Genomic DNA, 24,081 nt, shown 5'->3' with positions numbered 1-24,081 from the left:
GTAAGATGACATAAAAAGTCAAGTCCTTCGCCGATAATAAATACACTTGAGGAGCAAGCTCACATGGGGTTAATGTAAAGTCACATACAATCCATTCCATTAAACATAGCTTTAAATCAAATTACGTTAAAGAGAACCCGAGGTGGGATCTAATTATGTTACTGGGGCACAGAGGCTGGTTGTGCACACTAAGACCAGCCTCTGTTGCCCCATGGTGTGCCTCCATGTCCCCCCTGCGCGCCGCTATATCCCCGCAGTGCTGGCGACACGCAGCGCGTCGCCAGCACAATGTTTACCTATGCGCTGTCAGTCAGTGCCGCTCCCCCGCATCGGCGCTACCCGCCCGCGTCACTTCCCCATCAGCGGGGGAGCGGCGCTGACAGACAGCGCTTAGGTAAACATTGTGCTGGTGATGCGCTGCGTGTCGCCAGCACTGCGGGGGGTATAGCGGCGCGCAGGGGGGACATGGAGGCACACCATGGGGCAACAGAGGCTGGTCTTAGTGTGCACAACCAGCCTCTGTGCCCCAGTAACGTAATTAAATCCCACCTCGGGTTCTCTTTAAGTTAGTAACAGAGAAAGATACGGTTCCATACAGAATCATAAAACCCAATAATTTAACTATCAGTCCAGGGTTGCCAAAGACTGTTTTGTAAGAACAGTATGTTAGTTGGAGCTCCAAATTGAGTCCCAGGACCTGGGCAACTGCAAGATATACCGGGTTGGAAGAAGTGGGGCATTTAGCTAAAAAAAGATCCATTTTTGGAAATTACAAAACAAATAATTCTATGGACAGATTACTCATCTACAAAACTCTGGGATGAGTATGTTAAATTATGACCTCTACAATATTTATTTAATGCAATACAAAGTTTGATGCAGAAAGTGGCAGTTCAGTTCTTAAATAGGAGTTTTTAAATAGGAGGGGCAGCCGTACTATCCCAGGAAAAAACAGAACACATGTTCAACTTGCATAACAGATGTACTGTACTTCCCACATTTTGATTTCAGTGAATTTTATATAGTAAATAAAGAGAAAACTGTTCCAGGCATTTTCCATTTTTATTCCCTCTGGCTGAAGCCAATCCTGATGTCATTTCCTCCCTTTCCTTTCCTCCAAGAAACTGCACTGTCATTTCAAGCTTGCTTTGTAAACACACAGCATAGATCGTATTTCAGCAGCTCACTGAACTGCTCTCAGCCAATCTGTGAGCAGGAATGTGGGAGGGGAGAGGTCAAGCTTCCTTCTCGTTGGCAATGTCCAAATAGAGCCAGGCTGACTGAGATAAGATTTATTACAGCAGAAACATTTCTGATTAGATTGGAGTGCTTGCAATGCAGGGTCAGGTTGCTGGCTGCATAATAAAGAGAGCAGTGGGTAAATGGAATTTGATTTTATGGCCGACAATCCCGCTTTAAGACATGGATCATTCCTGCTCATAATTGCTAAGAAATTAGGTAAATCACAGAGTTTAGACCTTGCGAGAATAAAAATCCAGATTTCCCACCATCTATGTAACCCCCATGTTACCTCAAACTTTTTAGCGTGGTGAAGTCCGCCAGCCCAATTAATTGCAATGTCACAAATCTGCAAAGAAACCATTTTGAAAAAAAAAAATTACTTTTATGGGAAATTAAAAAAACAAAAACACAGTCTTCTAGTAACAGACAAGGGCACTACCAGCAATGAGAAAGGAGATGCTAATAATTCTAACTTGATACAAATTATAGGCAGCTTTGAATACAACAATGCAGCAGCTCCAGGTACATTTCCAAGCTGCAATTTTTTGCATTTTATTGACCATCCCTAGACAACATCTACATTTGCACAATAGTTGATGTATTGCATCAATGCAGGGAAATTATTTGCCTGCTCAGTTTAGAACTCTGTAGTGTAATTCACAGATTCAGCAGGCAGAGGGAGCAGTCACAGAATAATCTCAGCTTTATGACGTAAAATGCTAGATAGGGAATGCCTGGTTAAAAGTGACCCTTTATTGAGTCCACTCCTAGGAATTCATAGTTCTATCCTGTGAAAAAATCAAAGCTGCCTTTTTTATCCCAATGACGTTTGCTTCCTTTATACAACCAGATCTATTATTGTACTTGTATATATAGTGCCAATCTCTTTTGAAGCACTTTAGCATAGTGTATACAGTATATTCATGACTGTCCCTCAGAGGCGCTCACAATCTAATCCACCACAATCTAATCCACCACAGTCATTACCTTATGTTCCTGTGGTAGTCCAAGGTCCGTTTGTTTTTCCCTCCTCTAAGTATTTACCTATAGTGACAGTAATGTGAATTCACCGCCCGTTAGCGCAACCCCCCCCCCCCCCCCCCCCTAGTGGCCACTATGCAGTTTTCATGTTTATACTTTTAAAAGAGAAACCATAACCAAGGATTGAACTTCATCTCAATCGGTAGCCGATACCCCCTTCCTATGAGAAATCTTTACCTTTTCGAAAAACAGATCATCACAGGGCTCTGTATGGCTGATATTGTGGTGAAACTCCTCCTACAGTGTGAGGTCAGAACCTGACATCACTCTGTGGGAGCCTTGTTGCATTGTGGAAAATAACAGCTGTTTCTAACTGCCAAAAATGCATCATCTCTTTCCACAGACATCACCTGCCAGCAGTAAAGATGTTTCCATGTGATAGATTTCAGAATGTAAATCAGGAATAGGAAAGATTGTACAATGGGCAAACACTGACTAAATCATTTATAATATTGTAAGGAGAACAGAGGCACCAACAGAATAAAATAGATCTAAAAACTTTAAAATTCCTCGGTAGGCGGTGGTGGACTCATCTCCCCGAAGCAGACAGGATACTGTCTGTTTTAGTACAAAAATTTATTTATATAATCAACATACAGCGCAACGCGTTTCGCAGGTATATCTCCGCTTCTTCAGGAGTACACACAGTGCAGTCTTAAGGTCATGATAAGCGCCTGTACTAAAACCGACAGTATCATGTCTGCTTCGGGGAGATGAGCCCACCACCGCCTCCTGAGGAATTTTAAAGTTTTTAGATCTATTTTATTCTGTTGGCGCCTCTGTTCTCCTTACAATATCAGCATCCACCCCTGGTGGAGGGGTTGAATTCCCTTTCTTCTCCTAATCTACAGAGAACAACATCTTAATCCTGAGTGAGGACAGGCCTAATCTCCTCACCTGCCTACACAGTGGTTGCCTAATTGGTAACCCTGACTTGTGAGTATATCATATACTTTTCCATTCACCCACTACCCAACTTACTACACTATATTGGGCTGTCTGTGTCCCTTCTTTTTCTAAATCATTTATAAAATTATTGTAAAAATTAAGCACTTTTTTTCCTTCATTATGTTATTTTCACTGGAGTTCCTGCTTAAGGCTACAATAAAGTGAATTATACGTAAGAGCTATGCCAGATTCCTTTGGAGAAAATTGGCTATACACCCTCTAGGTACATGGGTGAATCCATAGCACAACCTGATATCCCCTATCGTTTGTTTGATGTCCCTTTACGCTTTTGGTCTGCTATTGTTATATCTACACTTTGGACCGCACAGCTACTTGTACTTTCATATTCCATGTAATGCAGACCTTTAACCCTTAGACTGCCGCCATCTATAGGCGTTCTGTGTTTTCGCATCCAGATGCCATGGACGTTTTTTAATACATAACTACTTCCACTTACAGTGGACATCTATAGGCATTTTGTGTCCCCATATTCCTTAGCCACGGATGTCTAAAAGGAGTTTAGAGCAAGTTTTGGATCAGTGTCAATGTTCTACTTTAATTTGAAATATGCAAATAATTCTAAGTTGATGCAAAAATATGCAAACGTCACTGCAAATCTATACAGCTTGACTTTGCACCAGTGAAAAGCTTTTACTGCAAGATCTAATTATGGTAGTGCATTTTACAATAGATCTTCATAATTCGTAATTCGGTATCATAATAATAAGCATAAGTCTCAATCATCTCAAATGTATTTGCACCTTAACAATTGTACTGATTAATGTGGAATTTGACACATGTAGATTTGGGAAAGACATTTAATAAATAATGCAAACATAGCTTGCACTGGCATGTAGCCGTTTTAAAAAATAGCTGGTAGTGTAAAGGTTAACAATAACTTGCTCATTCTCATACAGAAGAGCTCATCTCCCCAAACCACGCAGCAGCATATGACCGTCTGAGAACTGCAAGCAATGCACACGACGTGCCCAGTATTACCTTGTTGTTTAGCTGGGTGGCTCCTTGCAATGAAGCTCCTGTGTATCTGGAACAAAACTCAAAGAGTCCAGGAAACACTGGGCTGTAAAGAGACAATGAATGATTTGCGGAGTGTATGCACTAGTCTAGTCACAAAAAAATGTAACCATTTTAAAAGCAGACCTGAACTCCGAACTTCCTCTCTGCTCTAAAAGATACGGAACAGCATTATAACCTTTAAAGAAAAGCATTTCTTTGTTACAGCTGATACAAATCCTAGAATAAATCTGCAGTGTGTCTAATTCCCACTTTCATGGAAGAAGACATGGTAAACATCTTGTGTTCACCAATCAGCTGCTCTGTCCTGTGCAAGAGTTCAGGTCCACTTTTAATACCACCCCCCCAATACACCCAAATGTCATAATTCAGTAATACTTATGGTGACCCCTTATAACATGAAAGCTATGTCACATTTCAGTTAAAGCCACTGCCTATGTGGTTTGACTTCTTGATTTATTACAGTGGCAGAACAATGTAATCCAGCAAACAGACTGGAACAACTAAGGCAGGGTTTACACACAATTTTCCGTATCAAGCATACAGCTAATCCAGTCAGACAACTGATCTGCATACTTGTTCAGGGTCTGACTAGTTTAAAGCATTAGAGGCAGAGGATGAGCAGGACAGCCAGGTAATTTGCATTAATTAAAGGGAAATAAATATGGCAGCCTCCAATAAACCCTGGCAGAATTTATGATGTTTTAACAATTTTTCATAGAATATGAAAAACACTTGTGTGCTTTGTTGTGCGGCCCTGCAGCTTGGCCTTAAAGCTGCAGTGGCCTATTAAGAGAAAAATTGTCTGGTCTTTAGGGGAGGGGGGTCTGCGGGTGTGTCAGTCGATCAGCGTCAGAAATCCTCTCACACGGTCATTTGTTCATCACGAAGGGTAACCCGCGTTCGCAATTTGATGAACTGACTCGCGAAGGGAGCATTCTGATACCAACCGATTCACCACACACATACAATTCAAAGATCTGCCACCATGCGAGTTACACAGCCCGCTACTGTAATTTTACTAGGACTTGGAGAACGCTCTATTAACCCTTAGCAGTATGCAGGAACCTGGGTCAGACCGTTATATCTGGGCCGGGATCTCGCATACGGATTATAAGTGTATACTTCTATTAAACACAGGGTAGCGATTTCAGGACAATAGGTACGATTGTGTATGTTCAGCAACAGGTCATAACCGCTAAACGATTTTTAAACGTTTAATAACAAAAATGCATTACATACAGTTATATACACCTATTAACACAAACACAGAGCTTAAAAATAAAAAGGAATAAAATCAGAAAGTTCTTAGTTAGCTGAGCAGTCCATTTGAAACATGAAGAAAAATAGTCCAGTTTAAAAGGTAGGCATTCAGGTTAAAAGTCCTTTGTACACAACATGCGCCCGGTTCTCCTTGAGCACATGTCTGGACCTCCCTGGTAGATGGAGATTGAAGAACTGGGCAGGTTTGGTCCCGCCCCCCTTTTATAGGACCTGAGTTTGGGGCTGTCACTACCTGGAAAGTAGGTGTGTTTAAGCCAGGGTTATCTCCTGGAAGCCAGGTTGCCACCCTCAGACTTAGAGCAAGAAATGTACCAATTTATTAATAATTTGTGTGACTCGGCCCAAGATTAGTGTATCGCAAATCCGAGACTATATTCATAAACGGCTCGCGACCCTCTATTAAACGAGGCTATGCATGCCTAGTCTGTCGCATTCGCTCTATGCAGGCCGGATAAAGTGGTTTCTATATTCATTCCTGATAGCTAGAAACGTGCACTTTAGGTGAACGATAGAACGGTTTCCTAGGTATCAGAAAATGTAATTTTGGTCTTGCTGTGCCAAACCTATTTTAAATTATTAATAAAGTAAATGTTCCCATTGTGTGAAGCTATGAGCTTGGAGGGAAATTTGAATCTCAACCAGTTTGAGCTGGTTTGGTGGAGATGAGCTGAGTGACCAAATGGCTGCTCCCCAGGGAAGCGAGCCACTTGTGAAATTCTTTCCTGACACAGGATGTGGGGGGAAGGTTACTGTACTCAGTAAGAGAGAGGGAAATTGACATCTATTGTGCATTTACCCAGGACTGACAGGAACTGTGCACGACCATGCGAAAGTCGATGGCGCTAGCGCACGACTTTTCCGTAATGTTAGTCACAGGGGGATTTAACACTGTGGTCCTCATGTGGTTAATATCAATCAAAGCTTGAAGTCTTTTGTGGTAGATGTGGATGAGGCTCTTTATCTTTTCTCAGAGGGTAAAGCTGACCACTTTTCCTAGCAAAAAGCCTCCAGTTCCCATAAATCCTCGGGTTGTCTTGCATGAACTGAATGTTTGAGGTCTCCCCAGAGTGGCTCAATAATATTGAGAACCTTAACTTTATGTTGCTGTAGCCAATGACAGGTCCCTTGGCCTTGAGTTTTGGATCATGGTCATGCTGGAATGTATAAGTACGTCCCATGCTCAGCTTCCTGACCAATGAGTGCATATTTTCCTCCAGTATTTTTGTGTGTGCCTTTGTAGCGCATACATCGCCAAAGCATCGAGGATACACCATGTTTCACAGTAGGAATGGTGTACCTTTCATCATAGGCCTTGCTGACTCCTCTCCAAATGTAACATTTATGATTGTGGTGGTTGTGGAAGAGTTACATTTTAATTTCATCACTGTAAAGGACTTTGTGCCAGAAGGTTTTAGGCTTGTCTGTGCGGTTTGGCATATTGTAAGTGGGATACTTTGTGGCATTTGCATAGTAATGGCCTTCTTCTGGCAACGATCATGCAGCCCATCATTCTTCAAATGCCACCTTATTTTACCTGAAGTTATTTGTGGTTTTTTCCTTGCACCCTGAACAATTTTTCTGGCAGCTGTAAATGAAATTTTAGCTGCTCTACCTGACCGGGGTTTAGTTCTAACAGAACCCATAATATTCCACTTCTTAAGCCGCATCTACACGCGTAGATGAGGCCGCGATGTTCCTTATGAATCGAGCCGCTGATGCAGCTCGATTGATAAGATCCGACAGGACGGATCTTGCTTCTGCCGATTCCCTGCTCGCTCCCCGCGAGGGGACAATGGCAGGGAATCGAGCGGAAGATAAGCGGCGCCAGCAGGGAATCTAATGCGGCGCACGGGGATGCGGCGGGCACACAGAAGAGGCGATCCGGCGGCTAATCGAGCCGCTGGATCGCAGCCTCATCTACCCGTGTAGATGAGGCTTTAGAGTTTGAACGCTGCCGATTGGCATTCTCAATTCCTTGAATATTTTTTTATATCCCTTTGTTTTATAGAGTTCAACTACATTTTCCTGCAGATCCTTTGGCATTTGATTTACTTTCCCCATGCTTTAGGAACCAAAAATCATCAGTGCAGCACTGGATGAAAGATGGAAGTGTCTGTCAGGAGTCCAGAAACTCATTGACCTTTTACACACAACCACGAACTACAAGCAAACCAGTCACAGGTGAAGAGGATTACCTTTAATAGCCATTATAACCCATTTGTATCAAGTTGTGTGCATGTTATCAGGCCAAGTCATCAAGTTATGTAGACTTTTGACCAGGGTCATTTGGGTAGTGGTTTGGAAATAAGTAACTTCAGTCAACCAGGAACCATGAGTGAAAGAACAGTTTAGTGCATTTTTATTTTATAAATGAATTATAGCACAAACTGTGCTCCTTTAGGCCTGCTTCACATGCATGTCATGAAGCACAGTTGCTGGCAATCAGCAGGCTGTGCTATTGTGAACTAGCTCTTAAAGGACAACTGAAGTGAGAGGGATATGGAGGCTGTCGTATTTATTTCCTTTTAAGAAATATCAGTTACCTGGCAGCCCTGCTAATCCTCTGCCAAGGGACCTGTCATTGGCTACAGCTTATGGGGCTGGAGGAAGCGCCGGGTAAGTAGCAAATCTTTTAAGGATCCCGTCTCTGGTACACTTTAAAAGGAAATAAATTTGGAAACCTTTACAGACTTCTAACTTCAGTTGTTCTTTAAAGATAATGGGTTAAAATATAAAAAGAAGACAAGTTTTCACTTACCAATCATCGCCAACATTGAAGGCGTTGAGGCTTTTAGTAAAGCCTTGCATGTTGGTGGGGCTCACTCTCTGCAGAAAATCTATATAGTCCTCAGAGTGAAAACGGCACATATCATGCTGGGAAGCTTGATAGGGTTTAAATACCTGTAAAGGAAAGCACACAGAATATTGTCAATGATCATGTAATCTCAGGGCATGTGATAAGACTGCAAAGAATAAAGTGAAGACATAGCGTAGTATAGATACAGATGTGCCAAAAAGATAAAAGTATCTAAAAGTTTAAAACATGGAGGAGGCAGCGGTGGACTTAACTCCTCCAAACAGACTCAAAAATTGCCACAAGTAGAACAAGTTTATTTACATACTCCAAGGGAAAATGCAATGCGTCTCGCAGGTTTGATCCCGCTTCATCAGGCAATAACAATGGAGTAATAGCATATGGTCAGTAGAAGAGCCAGGCACCTCTGTATTACCCCATTGTTACTGCATGATGAAAAGGGCTCAAACCTGCAAAATGCGTTGTATTGTCCCTTGGAGTATGTAAATAAACTTGTTCTATTTGACAAACACATTGGCAATTGGCAATTTTTGTGTCTGCTTGGAGGAGGTAAGTCCACCACTGTCTCCTAATGTTTTAAAATGTTTAGATACTTTTATCCTTTTGGTGCCTCTGTATCCATACTACGCTATATCAAGTCCACCGCTGGTGGAGGGGTGTTACCCCTTTTTTCATCATCTATGGAGAGCGACTTCTTAATCCTGAGTGGAGTCAGGTCCAATCTCCCCACCTGCCTATACAGAGTGGTTGCCTTTGAGGTAACCGTGCTTTGTGAGTATAGCTTATTACTCGATCATACTTCATTTCAACTACCAGTACATACTACACTATATTTGGCTCTTGGTGTCGCTACTCTGTGTTCTGTTTTGAAAGTGAAGACCTAGCACATCAACCAAGAAGCTTCCCAGGCCATCCTGGACCCTCTAATTGATGGCTGTGCACTCCTCCGGTGTACGAGGATGACCACAAGTCCCGTCTGCGCAGTAGCTTGGAGATGCTCGAGCAAGGAGGAAAAAGCCACGCACACGCAGCTTGGTGCTACCACATAGGTGCAATGCAGACGCGCTCATACATGGAGGGGAGCGCAGCTGCAAGAACAAATCGGACCAGTTCTTGTTGGGTTTGCTCAGCGCAGGGCTTCCAGACCTTGCCTTTAAGTACCAACAGCGCATGTTTTGCAGGGAACTGCAAACATTCACAGTTGCAGTAATTCGTGTCTGAGCAGAGATGAGCAACTACCTCTGTGGATTTCCACAAAACATGCACTGTTGGTGGTATTTGAGGACAAGGGGGGGGGGACATTTCTTAGAGGGTCCCTGTGCTGGATCGGTGGGGTAGGGGATGATAGAAAAAGCCTCAGGACTATCCAAAAGCTTCCCTCTACCAAGATAAGTACCTTATATACTCGTGTATAAGCCTAATTTTTCAGCACAAAAAATGTGCTGAAAAGTAACCCCCTCGGGTTATATGCGAGTCCATGGAGCAGAATGGATGGTGGAGCAGGTTTTGTTACTGGCAGAGGAGAGAAAGGATTGTGCATTAGTGATCCTGCTCTTGCCAGCTGGCTCCCCGCTGTGTCCGTGTCCCCCATCCCCTGCAACATGGTGTGCAAAGTGCGCTGCTCAAGACTAAATGTGTCCCCGGCTTGTGTAGCAGAGCGTGCAAGCAATGTGTCAGCAGTGCAATGATCAGGGATTCTTTCTTTGTAGCAATCACGGTGTCTTACAGCTATGACTCCATCTAGTGGTGTCTTGAGGCACAGCTGTATTATCCTTGGGACTCATCTGGCTACTGAGGAGGCGGCTATACTGGAGAGGGGGCTTATACGCGAGTCAATCACTTTTCCTGGTTTCTGGGGGGAAAGTGGGTACCTCGGCTTATATGCGGGCCGGCTTATATGAGTATATACAGTATGTAACTTTTATTCAAAAACTTGTTTTATATTAAAAATTCTAATGTAATGAGGATACAGACAGATTCCCGAGTTCCTGTGGAAGGTACTTCAGGGGCTCAGGAGGAGGAGGTTTCTAGGAAGTTTAAATTATTACCTGAATACTCAGATGAGGCAATTCCAATAATCAGATCAATGCTTAATTTACAATCTGAGGTTTCAGGGGCTTTATCCATACATGATGAATTTATTCAGAACAGTTGGCTCCTCCAAAAGATTGTATTCCAGTCCATGAAGGACTAAGGGCCCGTTCAGACTACAAAGTGCGGACCGCAACGCGTACGAACGCACGCCATCCGCGTTCGTATGCGTTGCGTGGCTGATCCCATCACTGAAAAGTGAATGGGACAGCCGCGCGTTTTTGTAAAATCTGCGTGCAGCATGCGTTCCCGGACCGCACAGGTCCGGAACGCATGCTGTGTGAACATCAGACATTGCACTCTATGCAATGTCTGATGTCCTGCGTGTCGGCCCCCCCGCACGCGTTTCCAAAACGCATATGGAAACGCGTGCAGTGTGAACGGGCCCTTATTGGAACTTAAACAGAAAGACAGATAAATTGTTTCTGCACAAATCTAATAAGACCTTTTTCTTTGGACAATTCTGACATGAAAAAATGGACGTGTCCAAAACTGGATTTAGCAGTGTCAAAACGGTCAAAGGAATCTCCTATACCGCTTGAAGATACAGGTGTCCTTAAAGAGGTTTCAGATAGGAAGCTGCAGTAGCAGCTGGCCTGGCTCCAAATCTATGAGCAACTTAGCCAGATGGTTTAACATCTAGATGAACAACTGAATTACAAAAACAGAGGGTATATGGGAGGAAACCTTGTTGGATTCAGTACCTGTTCTGATTCTAGCTTCTAATTTTTGGCAGACACTTCAAGCGAAGCAGTTAGGGTGGCAGCTAAAAGTATAGCCCTAGTAAATTTTGGTTAAAGGGTTGGGAAGGAGACATAATAGCAAATAGTTTGAGAGCCCTCCCATTTGAGGGCAATTTACTGTTTGGCTCAGGATTAGAAGATTCTTTAACTAGAGCAGCGGAAAAAAAAAAAAAAAAATCAAAAGATTTTTTTGCCAAAGAAAAAGAAGGATCAAATGAAAAAGAGTTTTTGTCTCATCACACCTTAGAACAAAGCGAAAAAATGGGAACCCGAATAAGCCATGGCAAAATCCAAAGCAAAAAGGTTTTTGTTTGAGACCCCTTTTCCACTTGCACTTGGCTTCACAATGGATGATGCTAGTGAGGGGAGGAAAGGGGTTGTCACTGGATGCTACTAATAGAGGAGGGGTAATCTCCCTTTGGATGATGGTGAGGTGAACTTCGTACCTGCCCAGGCATCTATTTGTAATTGGGCAGTGAGACAGCACAGGCCAACACGCCCCCTGCCCCCTCCCCTCGGTCTAGTGGGACAAGAAGGCAGCTTATGCAGACACAGCGGCCGGCAGCTTGGTGAGGCTGGGAGAAGGCAGTTTTGTTCTACTGGATGACAGAGAGAGGAGAAGAAGAACGAAAGAACAGAGCCGCGGTGTCCTTTTCGATCTTCGGCTATTTGCGCCAGCGATTTGGCTCAATTGCAATGCTTGTGATATCCACCAAGCTTTCCCCGCGCCTCCACAATACTGACAAGAGCTGGGAAGGAGGGCAGAGATGGGGGCCCCGAGTGACAGTGGGCTGGCTGCAATGACACATCTGCTGTCCACTGTAATGAATGAGGCAAAAAGTCATTCTGCCATAGAACGGGGCTATTGACAGCCGGGCGCTCACCCAAATGGGCTCTGGGCAGAACACTGCATTATTGATCAGATGTTTTGGCAAATAAAGAGCTGTCATTAAGAAGAAACGTTTTGTTTACTGTAGTCCTGCCCTGAAGGTTTTTATCTGGAAGGTCTCCGTATCCTGTCATGGATGACTCAGATGTTTATAATTACTTACAGGTAATTGTATTTCTGTAAGTCATCTGTCACAGAGAAAAAAACCCGCCAAAGAATGTTGAGTAGCGTCCCAAGGTAAGGTGATATGCAACGTACTGAGGGTATATTCATACCTCACAACTTTGAGAACAGAAAGAGGGACACTTAAAGAGACACTGAAGCGAGTAAAAAAAACTTGCTTATTCTCTTATATTCAGCAGGGGCATGTGTGCCCCTGCTAAACCGCCACTATCCCGCCGCACAACGGGGGTCCCTTACCCCCTGCAAAATCTACGACCAACTTGGTCGTAGATTTTGCTGCTCCTAGAGGCAGGGCTAACGGCTGCAGCCCTGCCTCACAGCACGTCTATCAGCGGCGCATCGCGGAGAGGCGGAGATACGCGCTGACAGACGCGCGTGAGGCAGGGCTGCAGCCGTTAGCCCTGCCTCAATCAGGAAGAGATCCTCGGCGAGGACAGAGGGGATTTGGGGGGTAAGGGACCCCCATTGTGCGGCGCGATAGTGGCGGTTTAGCAGGGGGCACACATGCCCCTGCTGAATATAAGAGAAGTAGTGAGTTTTATACTCGCTTCAGATTCTCTTTAGCCACACCCCTGCCACACCTAACCACGCCCCTGACACACCCCTAAGCACGCACGTGATAAAGATTTCATAAGAAAATTATAAGGTTTTATATTTCAAACCACACTGGTCCTTTCTATCCTGGTTCATTTTCCTTCATATTAACATTAGAAAGTAATAAATATATCAATCTAAATGATGGGAATAACGTTTAGAGTCAATAAACACATTTTTCAGTAGATATATTTACACAGATCTGTTGTTAGTCCTGAAAGTGACAAATGAAGAAGAAAGAGGGACAGGGCTCCCAAAGAGGGACTGTCCCTTCTGAAAGAGGGACAGTTGTGAGCTATGGTATATTTGGGGAGGGTCCTTTTAAACTTTCTGGTTCCTGTCCCTTTAGAAGGAGCTCTCCCTTCATATCCAGTCACAGATGACTTACAGAAAAACAAATTACTGGTACTGCTGACAACTACTGAATGTGTTTGAGTCTTTAGTACTCGAGGGCCCATTTCCACTACGGTCGAATACAGCCGGAGTCAGCAGTTTTCCTGCAGCAAGTTGGGCAGGGAAATGCTGCCTATCCCTTGAATTGTTTACTGTCCAAACCACAATGTGTTGCGATTCTGGACGACATACTGCAGATTTCTGCAGCATGCACCCGAATCCCTAGCATGCATGCACGGCCAAGCAATCTGGATGCATGTTCACGTCACTTCAAGTGCTGGTGTGCAGCCTCCACAATCCAATATTGAACTGTGTAGGAATGCTCTGGTCTTCTTTCTGTTCAGACAGTATAGTGTGGGTGGACTCTTCATTTACATATCAAAGGGCACATGCTCCAAGCAGGCCCTGTGATAGTTCACACCTGGCCTTAGCAGGAAGCTATGCCAGCAGGGGGCCATCTCCCTCTCCCCATGGGAGGTAGCCAGCTATGTTCACAGTATCTAGAATGAAGCAATCTCATATTTGCTGTAGTTTAACCATAAGTTTCATCCCTATACAAAAAATATATTGCCGAATTCTGGGCATCATGGCAGTTGTGCAGACACCTTGCAGGATTGGAGCAACTATGAACCAACATCAATTATAAAATAGCTATTGTAATATTTCATACAGTAAAATTATGTTTGGCATCAACCTGATGCAGATTCTTCATAGGTCACGAATATGTTCTTGTATGCAGGAAATGAGCCATTCCCAGAAAATGGACAACAACAATTCCAGTATTTGTATAGCGCTTTTCCCCTGTCGGACTCAAAGTGCTTGTGAGGCAGCCACTAGAGCGTGCTCAGTAGGCAGTAGCAGTGTTAGGGAGTTTTGACCAAGAACTCTTACTGAATAGGTGCTGGCTTATTGAATAGGAAGAGCTGAGATTTGAACCCAGGCAGAACCCTTCACCATTACACAATCAGACTACAATTAGCACCCAGATACTGCGCTCATATTAGGAGCAGAAATGAATAGACGTCCAATTAAACAAGCAGGAACCATAACGTCTAATATAGACACATTAGATTAGTGGGGCGCTCTTCCTGAATGCGTGCACCATCTATCAGGTTCTTTAGATAAGTGGAGAAGCGCTCTTAGTTACTTGTGTTTCTATGTCATCAAATGAAAATAAGGCCCCCCTTCGGGGAAAGACTCACCTGACTCTGCGGCCTTCTGGGCCCGTTTTCGCTTCCGGGGTATTGGCCACCACACAGCCTAAAATACTGGATCACAAAGCTTAAAAAAAAAAAAAAAAAAAAAAACAGCCAGTCCCTCTATAAACAAGGATGGCCGCTAATATAGCGGATTAGGGGATACTGGGATCAAGCTGCACTCAGCTAGTAACAAGGCGCACACGCACTGCACAGATAGGAGTGGGTGTTTGTGATACAGTATTTTAACTAGGGATGGGACGAATCCACAATTTCTTCGAATCCGAATCCGAATCTAAAAAGGTTCTCGAATATCTCGAACCTTTCGAATCCCGAATCTAACGAATCCTGCACATAAGAATTGTGCGATCCGTGGTATAGTTGCCCGCAGTATAGGTACCCAGGCATAGGTAGCGAGGTAAAGGTGCCTTCAGTATAGCTAGCTAGGTATGGGTGCCTTCAATACTGGTAGCTTTCAGTATAGGTAGCAAGGTATAGGGGCCTTCAGTATCGGTAGTAAGGTACATGTGCCTTCAGTATAGGTAGGTAAAGGGACCTTCAGTATAGGTAGCAGGGTATAGGGCTTAAGTATAGGTAGGTATGTAGGTAGGTAGGTAGGTATAGGGGCCTTTAGGTAGGTAGAGGGACCTTCAGTATAGGTAGCAGGGTATAGGGCCTTAAGTATAGGTAGGTAGGTAGGTATAGGGGCCTTTAGGTAGGTAGGTGGGTAGGTAGGTATAGGGGCCTGTCGGTAGGTATAGGGGCCTTTAGGTAGGTATAGGGGCCTTTAGGTAGGTAGGTGGGTGGGTGGGTAGGTAGGTAGGTATAGGGGCCTTTATGTAGGTAGCCCCCCGTGCCTCCGCTCACCCCCAACCCCCCCCCCCCCCCCCCACGGCCTCCTCCGTCCCTCGTGCCTCCTCCGCTCACCCCCCCCCCCCTGCATAAATAAGTATCTACTCACCTTTTCCGTGGAGCGCAGAGCGGAAGACCTCTTCGTTACTTCCCTGTTCCCTCTAGTGGCCGGACCGGCTTTTACTGATGACGTCATTGTAAAAGCCGGTCACTAGGGGGAACCAGGAAGTCAGCGAGAGGTCTGCCACTCTGCGCTCTGCTCTGGATAGGTGAGTTGTCACTAACTATGCGGGCGGGGGGGAGCGAGAGGAGGAGGCGCGGGGGGTCGGAGGAGGACAGTGCGAGCGGGGGAAGCGGCAGATTCGGGTAATGAAAAATGGCGTCGGGATTCGAATTCACGAATCTCAAATATTTCCCAATATTCGAGGGATTCATGGATTCGTCGTCCCATCCCTAATTTTAACTCATTAGTTTTACAATAAAACCAGTATGCTTCTACACTATGTGGAGCTCCTTTTTTGCATACACAGCCCTGGAACATCTGAAGGTAAGCCTGCCAGTGAGGCTGCGGGGTGGCCAATACCCCGGAAGAGAAAACATGCCCAGAAGGCCGCAGAGTCTGGTGAGTCTTTCCCCGAAGGGGAGGGCTTTCTTTTCATTTGATGTCATAGAAGCACAAGCAACCAAGAGCGCTTATCCACTTATCTAAATAACTTTATTACACAATAAGAGGCAGAGCCCTTAAAGGGAACCTAAACTGAGAAGGACATGGATTTTTCCTTTTAAAATGATACCAGTTGCCTGACTCTCCTGCTGATCCTGTATCTCTAAAGATGCGTACACGCACGGCAGCAGCCGACGGGTCCGTCGGCACCTCCCGCTGGGCGGGTTTTCAGCAGACTGTAGTGCATGTGTACGCACTGTTGGCGGACTGATAAGGCTGTTCCTGAACGATCCGCCTAGCAGACTGTAGTGCATGTGTACGCACTGTCGGCGGACTGATAAGGCTGTTCCAGAACGATCCGCCTAGCAGACTGTAGTGCATGTGTACGCACTGTCGGCGGACTGATAAGGCTGTTCCTGAACGATCCGCCTAACAGACTGTAGTGCATGTGTACGCACTGTCGGCGGACTGATAAGGCTGTTCCTGAACGATCCGCCTAGCAGACTGTAGTGCATGTGTACGCACTGTCGGCGGACTGATAAGGCTGTTCCTGAACGATCCGCCTAGCAGACTGTAGTGCATGTGTACGCACTGTCGGCGGACTGATAAGGCTGTTCCTGAACGATCCGCCTAGCAGACTGTAGTGCATGTGTACGCACTGTAGGGCTGCACAATTTTAGGTAAAAATTGAAATTGCGATTTTTCTCTCAAAAATTGCGATTTCGATTTTTTCACGATTTTTTTTGTACTGGAATCTCTTAAAGGAAAAATTAGGCTAGTTACTTACCTGGGGCTTCTTCTAGCCCCCTAAAGTCCTCCTGCTCCCTCACCGCCATTCCACTCTCCTCTGTTCCTTAGCTCCGCACCTCCTCGATCATGCTCCAGTGGCCAGGAGTGCTTTGCCCATGCACAGTAGCAATTATTAGTTACCGCGCAAGTGCAAAACGCTACTGGTCACAAGAATGTGATAGGGGAGGCGAGTGACATGTGGCTGCACATGCAGTGTTCATAGAGGGAAAAAAGCAGTGCGGAATGACTACAAGTGACAAGAACAATTTAAGGGGCTGGAAGAAGCCCCAGGTAAGTAACTGGCAATGCTCCTTTAACAGTTAAAGTGTCCTTTAAAGAGAACCCGAGGTGGGTTTGAAGAATATTATCTGCATACAGAGGCTGGATCTGCCTATACAGCCCAGCCTCTGTTGCTATCCCAAACCCCCCTAAGGTCCCCCTGCACTCTGCAATCCCTCATAAATCACAGCTACGCTGCTGACAAACAGCTTGTCAGAGCTGGCTGTGTTTGTCTCTATAGTGTCAGTCTGCTGCTCTCCCCGCCTCCTGCAGAACTCCAGTCCCCGCCTGCATCCCTTCCCTCCCTGCTGATTGGAGGGAAGGGACGGGGGCAGGGACCGGAGCTCTGCAGGAGGCGGGGGAGCAGCTGAGACTGACACTACAGATGTAAACACAGCCTCACAGCATGGCTGTGATTTATGAGGGATTGCAGAGTGCAGGGGGACCTTAGTGGGGTTTGGGATAGCAACAGAGGCTGGGCTGTATAGGCAGATCCAGCCTCTGTATGCAGATAACGTTCTTTAAACACACCTCGGGTTCTCTTTAAAGTTCTAACTACCTTTCAGCTGATTTAACTATGAAACTAGCAGCTGTCAAAGGCCAGGGTGTCTCTCACTAATCACTCTGTGCCTCTGTCTGCCGATGCCATGGGTGAGTCTGTGGTCATCTGTACACTGGCCCACTCCCCCCCCCCCCCCCTTCCCCCCCAAACTTCCGCTCCCTCACACGAGTAACACTCACTTCTATCATCAATCAGGGCATGACAGGATAATTGTGGGGTGATTCTGGCTGCGGGGGCTGAGTTAGAGGGCCCCCATCTCCATTAGTAGTAGCCAGCGAGATCAAACATGCACAAGCTGCGGCTGGGACCAGCACAGGGAAAGCAGGAGAGCGTCTGGCTGGACATGCCACAAAGATCAGAGCTGTGTAATCTCCCAGCTGCAGCTCAGCTCTATGAGCTGCGAGTACAGGGAGAGAAGGAGGACAGCATCTGGCTGAACATTCCGAGAACCGCGCTCTCTCGTGTGACGTCCCTGCATTCCCCGCCCCTCCACACAACACACAACTGCCAGGAGCTGAGGAGGAGGGCGGAGATAGCGTCCCTGAGTGACAGCGGCTGGCTGCAATGATACAGCCGCCGCTGATCACTAATAAATGCACAGAGCAGGGATAATTTTACCCGGGCGCTTATGGATCTCACCCAGGCGGCCTGCCCAGGTAAATGGCTCTGGGGAGAACACTGCGCTTGTATCTGACACTCTGTATCTGTATCTGACACTCTGCTCGCTCGAGTGGATCCGCCCCCCGCTCATTAACACTACTGAATATTCACTGCTCTGGCCAATCCGCGCACAGCGGGGCCAGATAAAAGCATACAGACAGCGGGGAAAAAAACGAGGATACTGACGATCACTAGATCGTCTTGTCACAAACCGAAAAACCGTGCAGCCCTAACGCACTGTCGGCGGACTGATAAGGCTGTTCCTGAAAGATCCGCCTAGCGGATCGTTCAGGAACAGCCTTATCAGTCCGCCGACAATGCGTACACATGCACTACAGTCTGCTAGGCGGACCGTTCAGGAACAGCCTTATCAGTCCGCCGACAGTGAGTACACACGCACTACAGTCTGCTGAAAACCCGCCCAGCGGGAGGTGCCGACGGACCCGCCGTTGGCTGCTGTCGTGCGTACGCACCTTAAAGGGAACCAGAGAGGAATGGAGCCTGGAAATAGAAAGAGCTTTTATACATACCTGGGGCTTCTTCCAGCCCCATAAGCCTGGATCGCTCCCACACGTCCTCCGCTTCCTGGAACCGCCGGTACCGGGCCCGTCACTTCCGGCGGACGCGGCCAATTGTCCGCATCACAGGGGCTCCCTCCATACCCGTACGCATGCGGCTGCACAGTAGGCAGCCTCATGCGTACTTGTATAGAGGGAGCTCCGTGTGATGCGGAGAATCGGCCGCGTCCGCCGGCCAACTCGCGGCAATGACGGGACCCGGTACCGGCGGATCCAGGCAGCAGAGGACGGCGGCGTGGGAGCGATCCGTGCATATGGGGCTGGAGGAAGTCCTAGGTATGTATAAAACCTTTTTTTGAACCTCTCTGGTTCCCTTTAATACTTTCAGCCACAGCCCCTGAACAAGCATACAGATCAGGTGCTCTGACCGAAGTCAGACTGGATTAGCTGCATGCTTGTTTCAGGTCTGTGATTCAGCCACTACTGCAGCCAAAGAGATCAGCAGGACTGCCAGGCAACTGGTATTGTTTAAAAGGAAACAGCCATATCACTCTCAGTTTAGGTTCCCTTTAACTATATTGTGTGTAGTCATGTTTTTCCACGCGTTTTCTCCTGGCCTGTCTGTTTGCCCAATTCCAGCTGCTTTCAACAGCAACAACAAATAACATTTGTAAAGAGATTTTCTCCCGTAGGACTCAAAGCGCATAAGCATGGCTTAGACCAGTAATTGGTTGATTGGTAAATTGTGGTACAGAGAAAGAACTCTAAGTCCGGAAATGGCAGGCTAAACAAGGTGGCTTTTCAGTCTGGATTTGAATAACTCCAGGGAAGGGGCTGTCTTTACTGGGTGTGGTAGGGAGTTTCAAAGGGTAGGGGCAGCATGACAGAAAGCTCTGGTGCCAAAGGTTTTGAGGTGCACTCTGGGAGTGACCAAGTTTATGGAACTTTCGTACATCAATTGCATCCACAAGATTGAATGGCCTGTGGGTTGAAGCAGATTGGGTGGCTCTAATTGGTCCAGCCAATAGGAGTCATGTGACAAAAGCCATTAAATAAAAGTGGTGGGGGATATTTAAATGGTTTAGAATCTGCTCTGTGTAGACAGGGCTATCTGCAGTACAAAAATTGACACTTACAATCATCTTTTTATACAGTCCATAGTGGAGAACCAGGCTGTGAGTGAGAGCCAGGCGGTGAGGTTTCATGGGATGACCTGTGCCTGAGAAAGGAGACAAATACTGATAAGGTTAATCACAATTATTGCATCAGATGATGACTAGTAACAACTCACTCCACAGATACCCTCACCTAAAAAATTATTAGGAACTCCATACTACGTGTTTGACCCCCTTTCGCCTTCAGAACTGCCTTAATTCTACGAGGCATTGATTCAACAAGGTGCTAAAAGCATTCTTTAGAAATGTTGGCCCATATTGATAGGAAAGCATCTTGCAGTGGATGGAGATTTGTGGGATGCACATCCAGGGCACGAAGCTTTCGTTCCATCACATCCCAAAGATGCTCTACTGGGTTGAGCTCTGGTGACTGTGGAGGTCATTTTAGTACAGTGAACTCATTGTCATGTTCAAGAAACCAATTTGAAATGATTCAAGCTTTGTGACATGGTGCATCATCCTGCTGGAAGTAGCCATCAGAGGATGGGTACATGGTGGTCATGAAGGGATGGCCACGGTAAGAAACAATGCTCAGGTAGCCCGTGGCAGTTAAATGATGCCCAATTGGCACTAAGGGGCCTAAAGTGTGCTAAGAAAATATCCCCCACACCATTACACCACCACCACCAGCCTGCACAGAGGTAACAAGGCATGATGGATCCATGTTCTCATTCGGTTTACGACAAATTCTGACTATCGAGACTCATCAGACCAAGCAACATTTTTCCAGTCAGCAAAGACAAAATGACTGGGTCTCCACCTGGATTTGTGCAAAAATGCTGGTTTATTGTACCATAGTAATAGAAAAAACATTTTTCCAGTCTTCAACTGTCCAATTTTGGTGAGCTCATGTAAATTGTAGCCTCTTTTTCCTATTTGTAGTGGAGATGAGTGGTACACGGTTGGGTCTTCTGCTGTTTTGGCCCATCAGAGTCAAGGTTGTGCGTGTTGTGGCTTCACAAATGCTTTGCTTGAATCAGTCAGCCCATTCTCCTCTGACCTCTAGCATCAACAAGGCATTTTCGCCCACAGGATTGCCGCATACTGGATGTTTTTCCCTTTTCACACCATTCTTTGTAAACCCTAGAAATGGTTGTGCGTGAAAATCCCAGTAACTGAGCAGATTGTGAAATACTCAGACCGGCCCATATGGCACCAACAACCACGCCACGCTCAAAATTGCTTAAATCCCCTCTTTCCCATTCTGACATTCAGTTTGGAGTGCAGGAGATTGTCTTGACCAGGACTACACCCCTAAATGCATTGAAGCAACTGCCATGTGATTGGTTGATTATATAATTGCGTTAATGAAAAATTAAACAGGTGTTCCTAATAATCTTTTAGGTGAGTGTATATTGCAGAGGTTAACAATATACAAAAGGCTATTTTAGTAATCAGCAGGTGTATTCTACCCAATCTTCTAACCTAGCACAATCAGCTGACATCATGAGCATGATTCATTTTAAAGCGGAAAAGATAAGCAACAGTATAACATTTAAATAAAAACCGGTTACAACTTACAGAACACCTGCAATAAATCTGCAGTGTGCCTAGTCCTGCTTTCATGGAAGCAGACAAATGGTTAACATCCTGTGTTTACATATTAGCTGGGTCTGCTGAGACTGACAAATTTCTTTGCTGACACAGCTGAGTGAACAATTTACACTTGTTATAACATATAGATGAGGGGGAATTAGACAGGCTGCATTTCTTTCTAAAAACACAAGGTGCATTTCTCGGTTTCCCTTGTGTCCTGTGGAAGAGTTCAGGTCCACTTTAACCACTTGCACATAACTAAGTGATCTATGTGAGCATAACTGTTTACTATTATAGAAGTGGGTGTGCCTTCCCCACAACAGACCAGATCACCTCCTCTCAATGCACTCTTTGGGGCAAGCACAGTAAGTACAGTTACTCCTTTCTCTGGCTAGATAAAAGCTTTTAAATATTCAGACACCCTCCCCAGTGCGTGGTTTAGATAAAGCCACAAGCACCTCTCATTGACTAACCCTACATTAATAAATTCTCACTCCTCTTAACTTATATTAAAAAAAAAATGCTTAAATCCCACAAGCCTGAACTAGGGCTTTAAATAGACCCAAACAAGCAACCTGCTGCCACACACCAGATACTCTGCTATGCCATACTGGCAACCCCTCTGAGGGACCTTTCTATTAGTGGAGCAAGCATTTAGGCTGGTTTCACAGTGGGACGTTACAGGCGCACGTTAGAGCAGCCTGTAACGCAGCCCACCGCACAGTAATGAAAAATCAATGGGGCTGTTCACAGTGCGGACGTTGCGTTACATTGTAACGCTGCGTAACAAGGCAACGTACTGCATGCAGTACTTGGGACGCGGCTGAGCCGCGTTAGACTGCTTGCACATGCTCAGTAATGTTGGGGAGGAGCGGAGAGCGGCCAGGCACATGGCTAATTAATATGCACTGCACGTTATGACGTGCAGTGTTTACTTCCTGGAGCAGCCGCTCTGTGCGGCGATTGGCCGGCGGGACCACGTGATGCCGCATGCGCACAAGAGTGCGCATCACGGCATCACTGACGCCAGAGTGAGCTGCACAACGCGGCTCACTCTGACGTCCAGATCCAGCACCACCAGGCGTTAAGTTAGGGGGACGTTATGTGACCTTAACGCCCCCTCTAACGCAACGTCCTGGTGTGAAATTAGCCTAAGTCACAATAACAAGCCACACACATGTGGCATACACAGCAAAAACCCTACACTGGATCATCCAATCCTTCTATTGCACTGGTATACCCAGTAGGCATTTTGTGTACCCAGCAAACATTTAGTCCCCCTGGCATAGCCAGTAGGCATTCAGCAACAATGGCACAATAGCCATTCAGCCCCAATAAAATGGCAGGATGAAATTCCACCACACTGGCACTCCAAAAACAGAGGGTAGGTTTTTCTTTAGATGCATGGTACTTACAACATAGACATATGCTACATCACATGACATACCTCCCTATTTTCTGCGATTAGGAAAAGAGGCACTTTATTTAAGTCCACACAAAAAAAAAAACACACAAAAGCAAAAGACCTGTATGGGCAGCATGGCGGCATAGCGGAGAGCACTCTCGCCTTGCAGCGGCGCGTCAGGGATCAGGAAAGTCCTTGGCTCTAATCCCAGCCACTATCTGCATTAAGTTTGTATATTCTTTCTGTGTTTGTGTGGGTTTCCAGCAGACACTCCAGTCTCCTCCCACATCCTAAAAACATCCCTCCTCCGAGGGACAGTTAAGTGACAAGCCTATATACTTTGTACAACGCTGTGGGAGATGTTAGCACTATACAAATACTAAATAATAAATGTCCCCACATGATTCATTCATATTTGAAAATCACACTGGCCCCTAATTCCATTACTATTCCTTCCTTTATAGCACCACCTAAAGCTGATCTGTGCATCAGGCAAAAAGAGGAAACGGACAGTGACAAGGATTTGCTTCCAACAGAGGGAAACTTGCCAGCTTTGCCCTAGCAGGTGCGCCCTCCCCGCCAGGCACTCAGTGACCCCCTCCCTCCTTACCATAGTGGAAGTTCCCGACATCCGGATCGTAGAAATACGCAACAGTTTTGGACATGCTGTAATTATAAAAAGCAGCAGTTCTCTCCAAGAAGTGTAAGCAGAGAGGGCACAACACGCTTCCGCCTGGCGCGCAGGAACTAGGTCACTGGCAGGGCGCCTCACTGCTGCCAACTGCGTCACCAGTTGCCAGGCAGAGTGTTCCTGGGAGGGGGCGTGACCGCAGGCGAGTTTTATTCGCTGGTGTCGGCGCTAGGCGGGGCTGGTGCCGAGCTACTACTATCTGTCAGAGCGTATTACGTGCAGAAATGACAGAGGCGACTCGAGTTGTAATGCTCGTTTAAATATAATGCGGGGATAGCAATTATCACGCCTGGGGTCCTCCAAGCAGAGCTGCAGCGGTGGGGGAAGGGGGAGCCCCACCCCTCCACTAAGGCTGCAAATCTATGTGTTCCTATGAATGATGTGCTCTGTGGCAAGTCCCTATTGCTGTGCTTTTCATTAGAGGGTCTCAGTTCAGTGTGCAGCTTGTTCCTTCAGTGCTTCCATTTTGCCCATTCTAGGTTCCCCATTTTTATAG

General features: G+C 45.9%; 1 protein-coding gene across 1 annotated transcript in view; it reads right to left on the bottom strand.

The window, feature by feature from the left end:
- The window catches only part of HDAC3 (histone deacetylase 3), a 61,729-nt gene extending 38,093 nt beyond the window's left edge, over positions 1-23,636 (bottom strand). The window contains exons 1-5 of the mRNA XM_068277774.1: positions 23,505-23,636; positions 19,915-19,997; positions 8,309-8,451; positions 4,231-4,312; positions 1,532-1,588 (exon numbers count right to left, since the gene is read on the bottom strand). Of these exons, the coding sequence (XP_068133875.1) occupies positions 1,532-1,588; positions 4,231-4,312; positions 8,309-8,451; positions 19,915-19,997; positions 23,505-23,559 (420 nt within the window). The 5' untranslated portion in view covers positions 23,560-23,636. The remainder of the gene's footprint in view (positions 1-1,531; positions 1,589-4,230; positions 4,313-8,308; positions 8,452-19,914; positions 19,998-23,504) is intronic.
- Between the last annotated feature and the right edge of the window lie 445 nt (positions 23,637-24,081).

The sequence above is a fragment of the Hyperolius riggenbachi genome, chromosome 3, assembly GCF_040937935.1.
Source record: "Hyperolius riggenbachi isolate aHypRig1 chromosome 3, aHypRig1.pri, whole genome shotgun sequence".
Classification (NCBI taxonomy): Eukaryota; Metazoa; Chordata; class Amphibia; order Anura; family Hyperoliidae; genus Hyperolius; species Hyperolius riggenbachi.
This window is presented reverse-complemented; position numbering and strand designations above follow the sequence as displayed.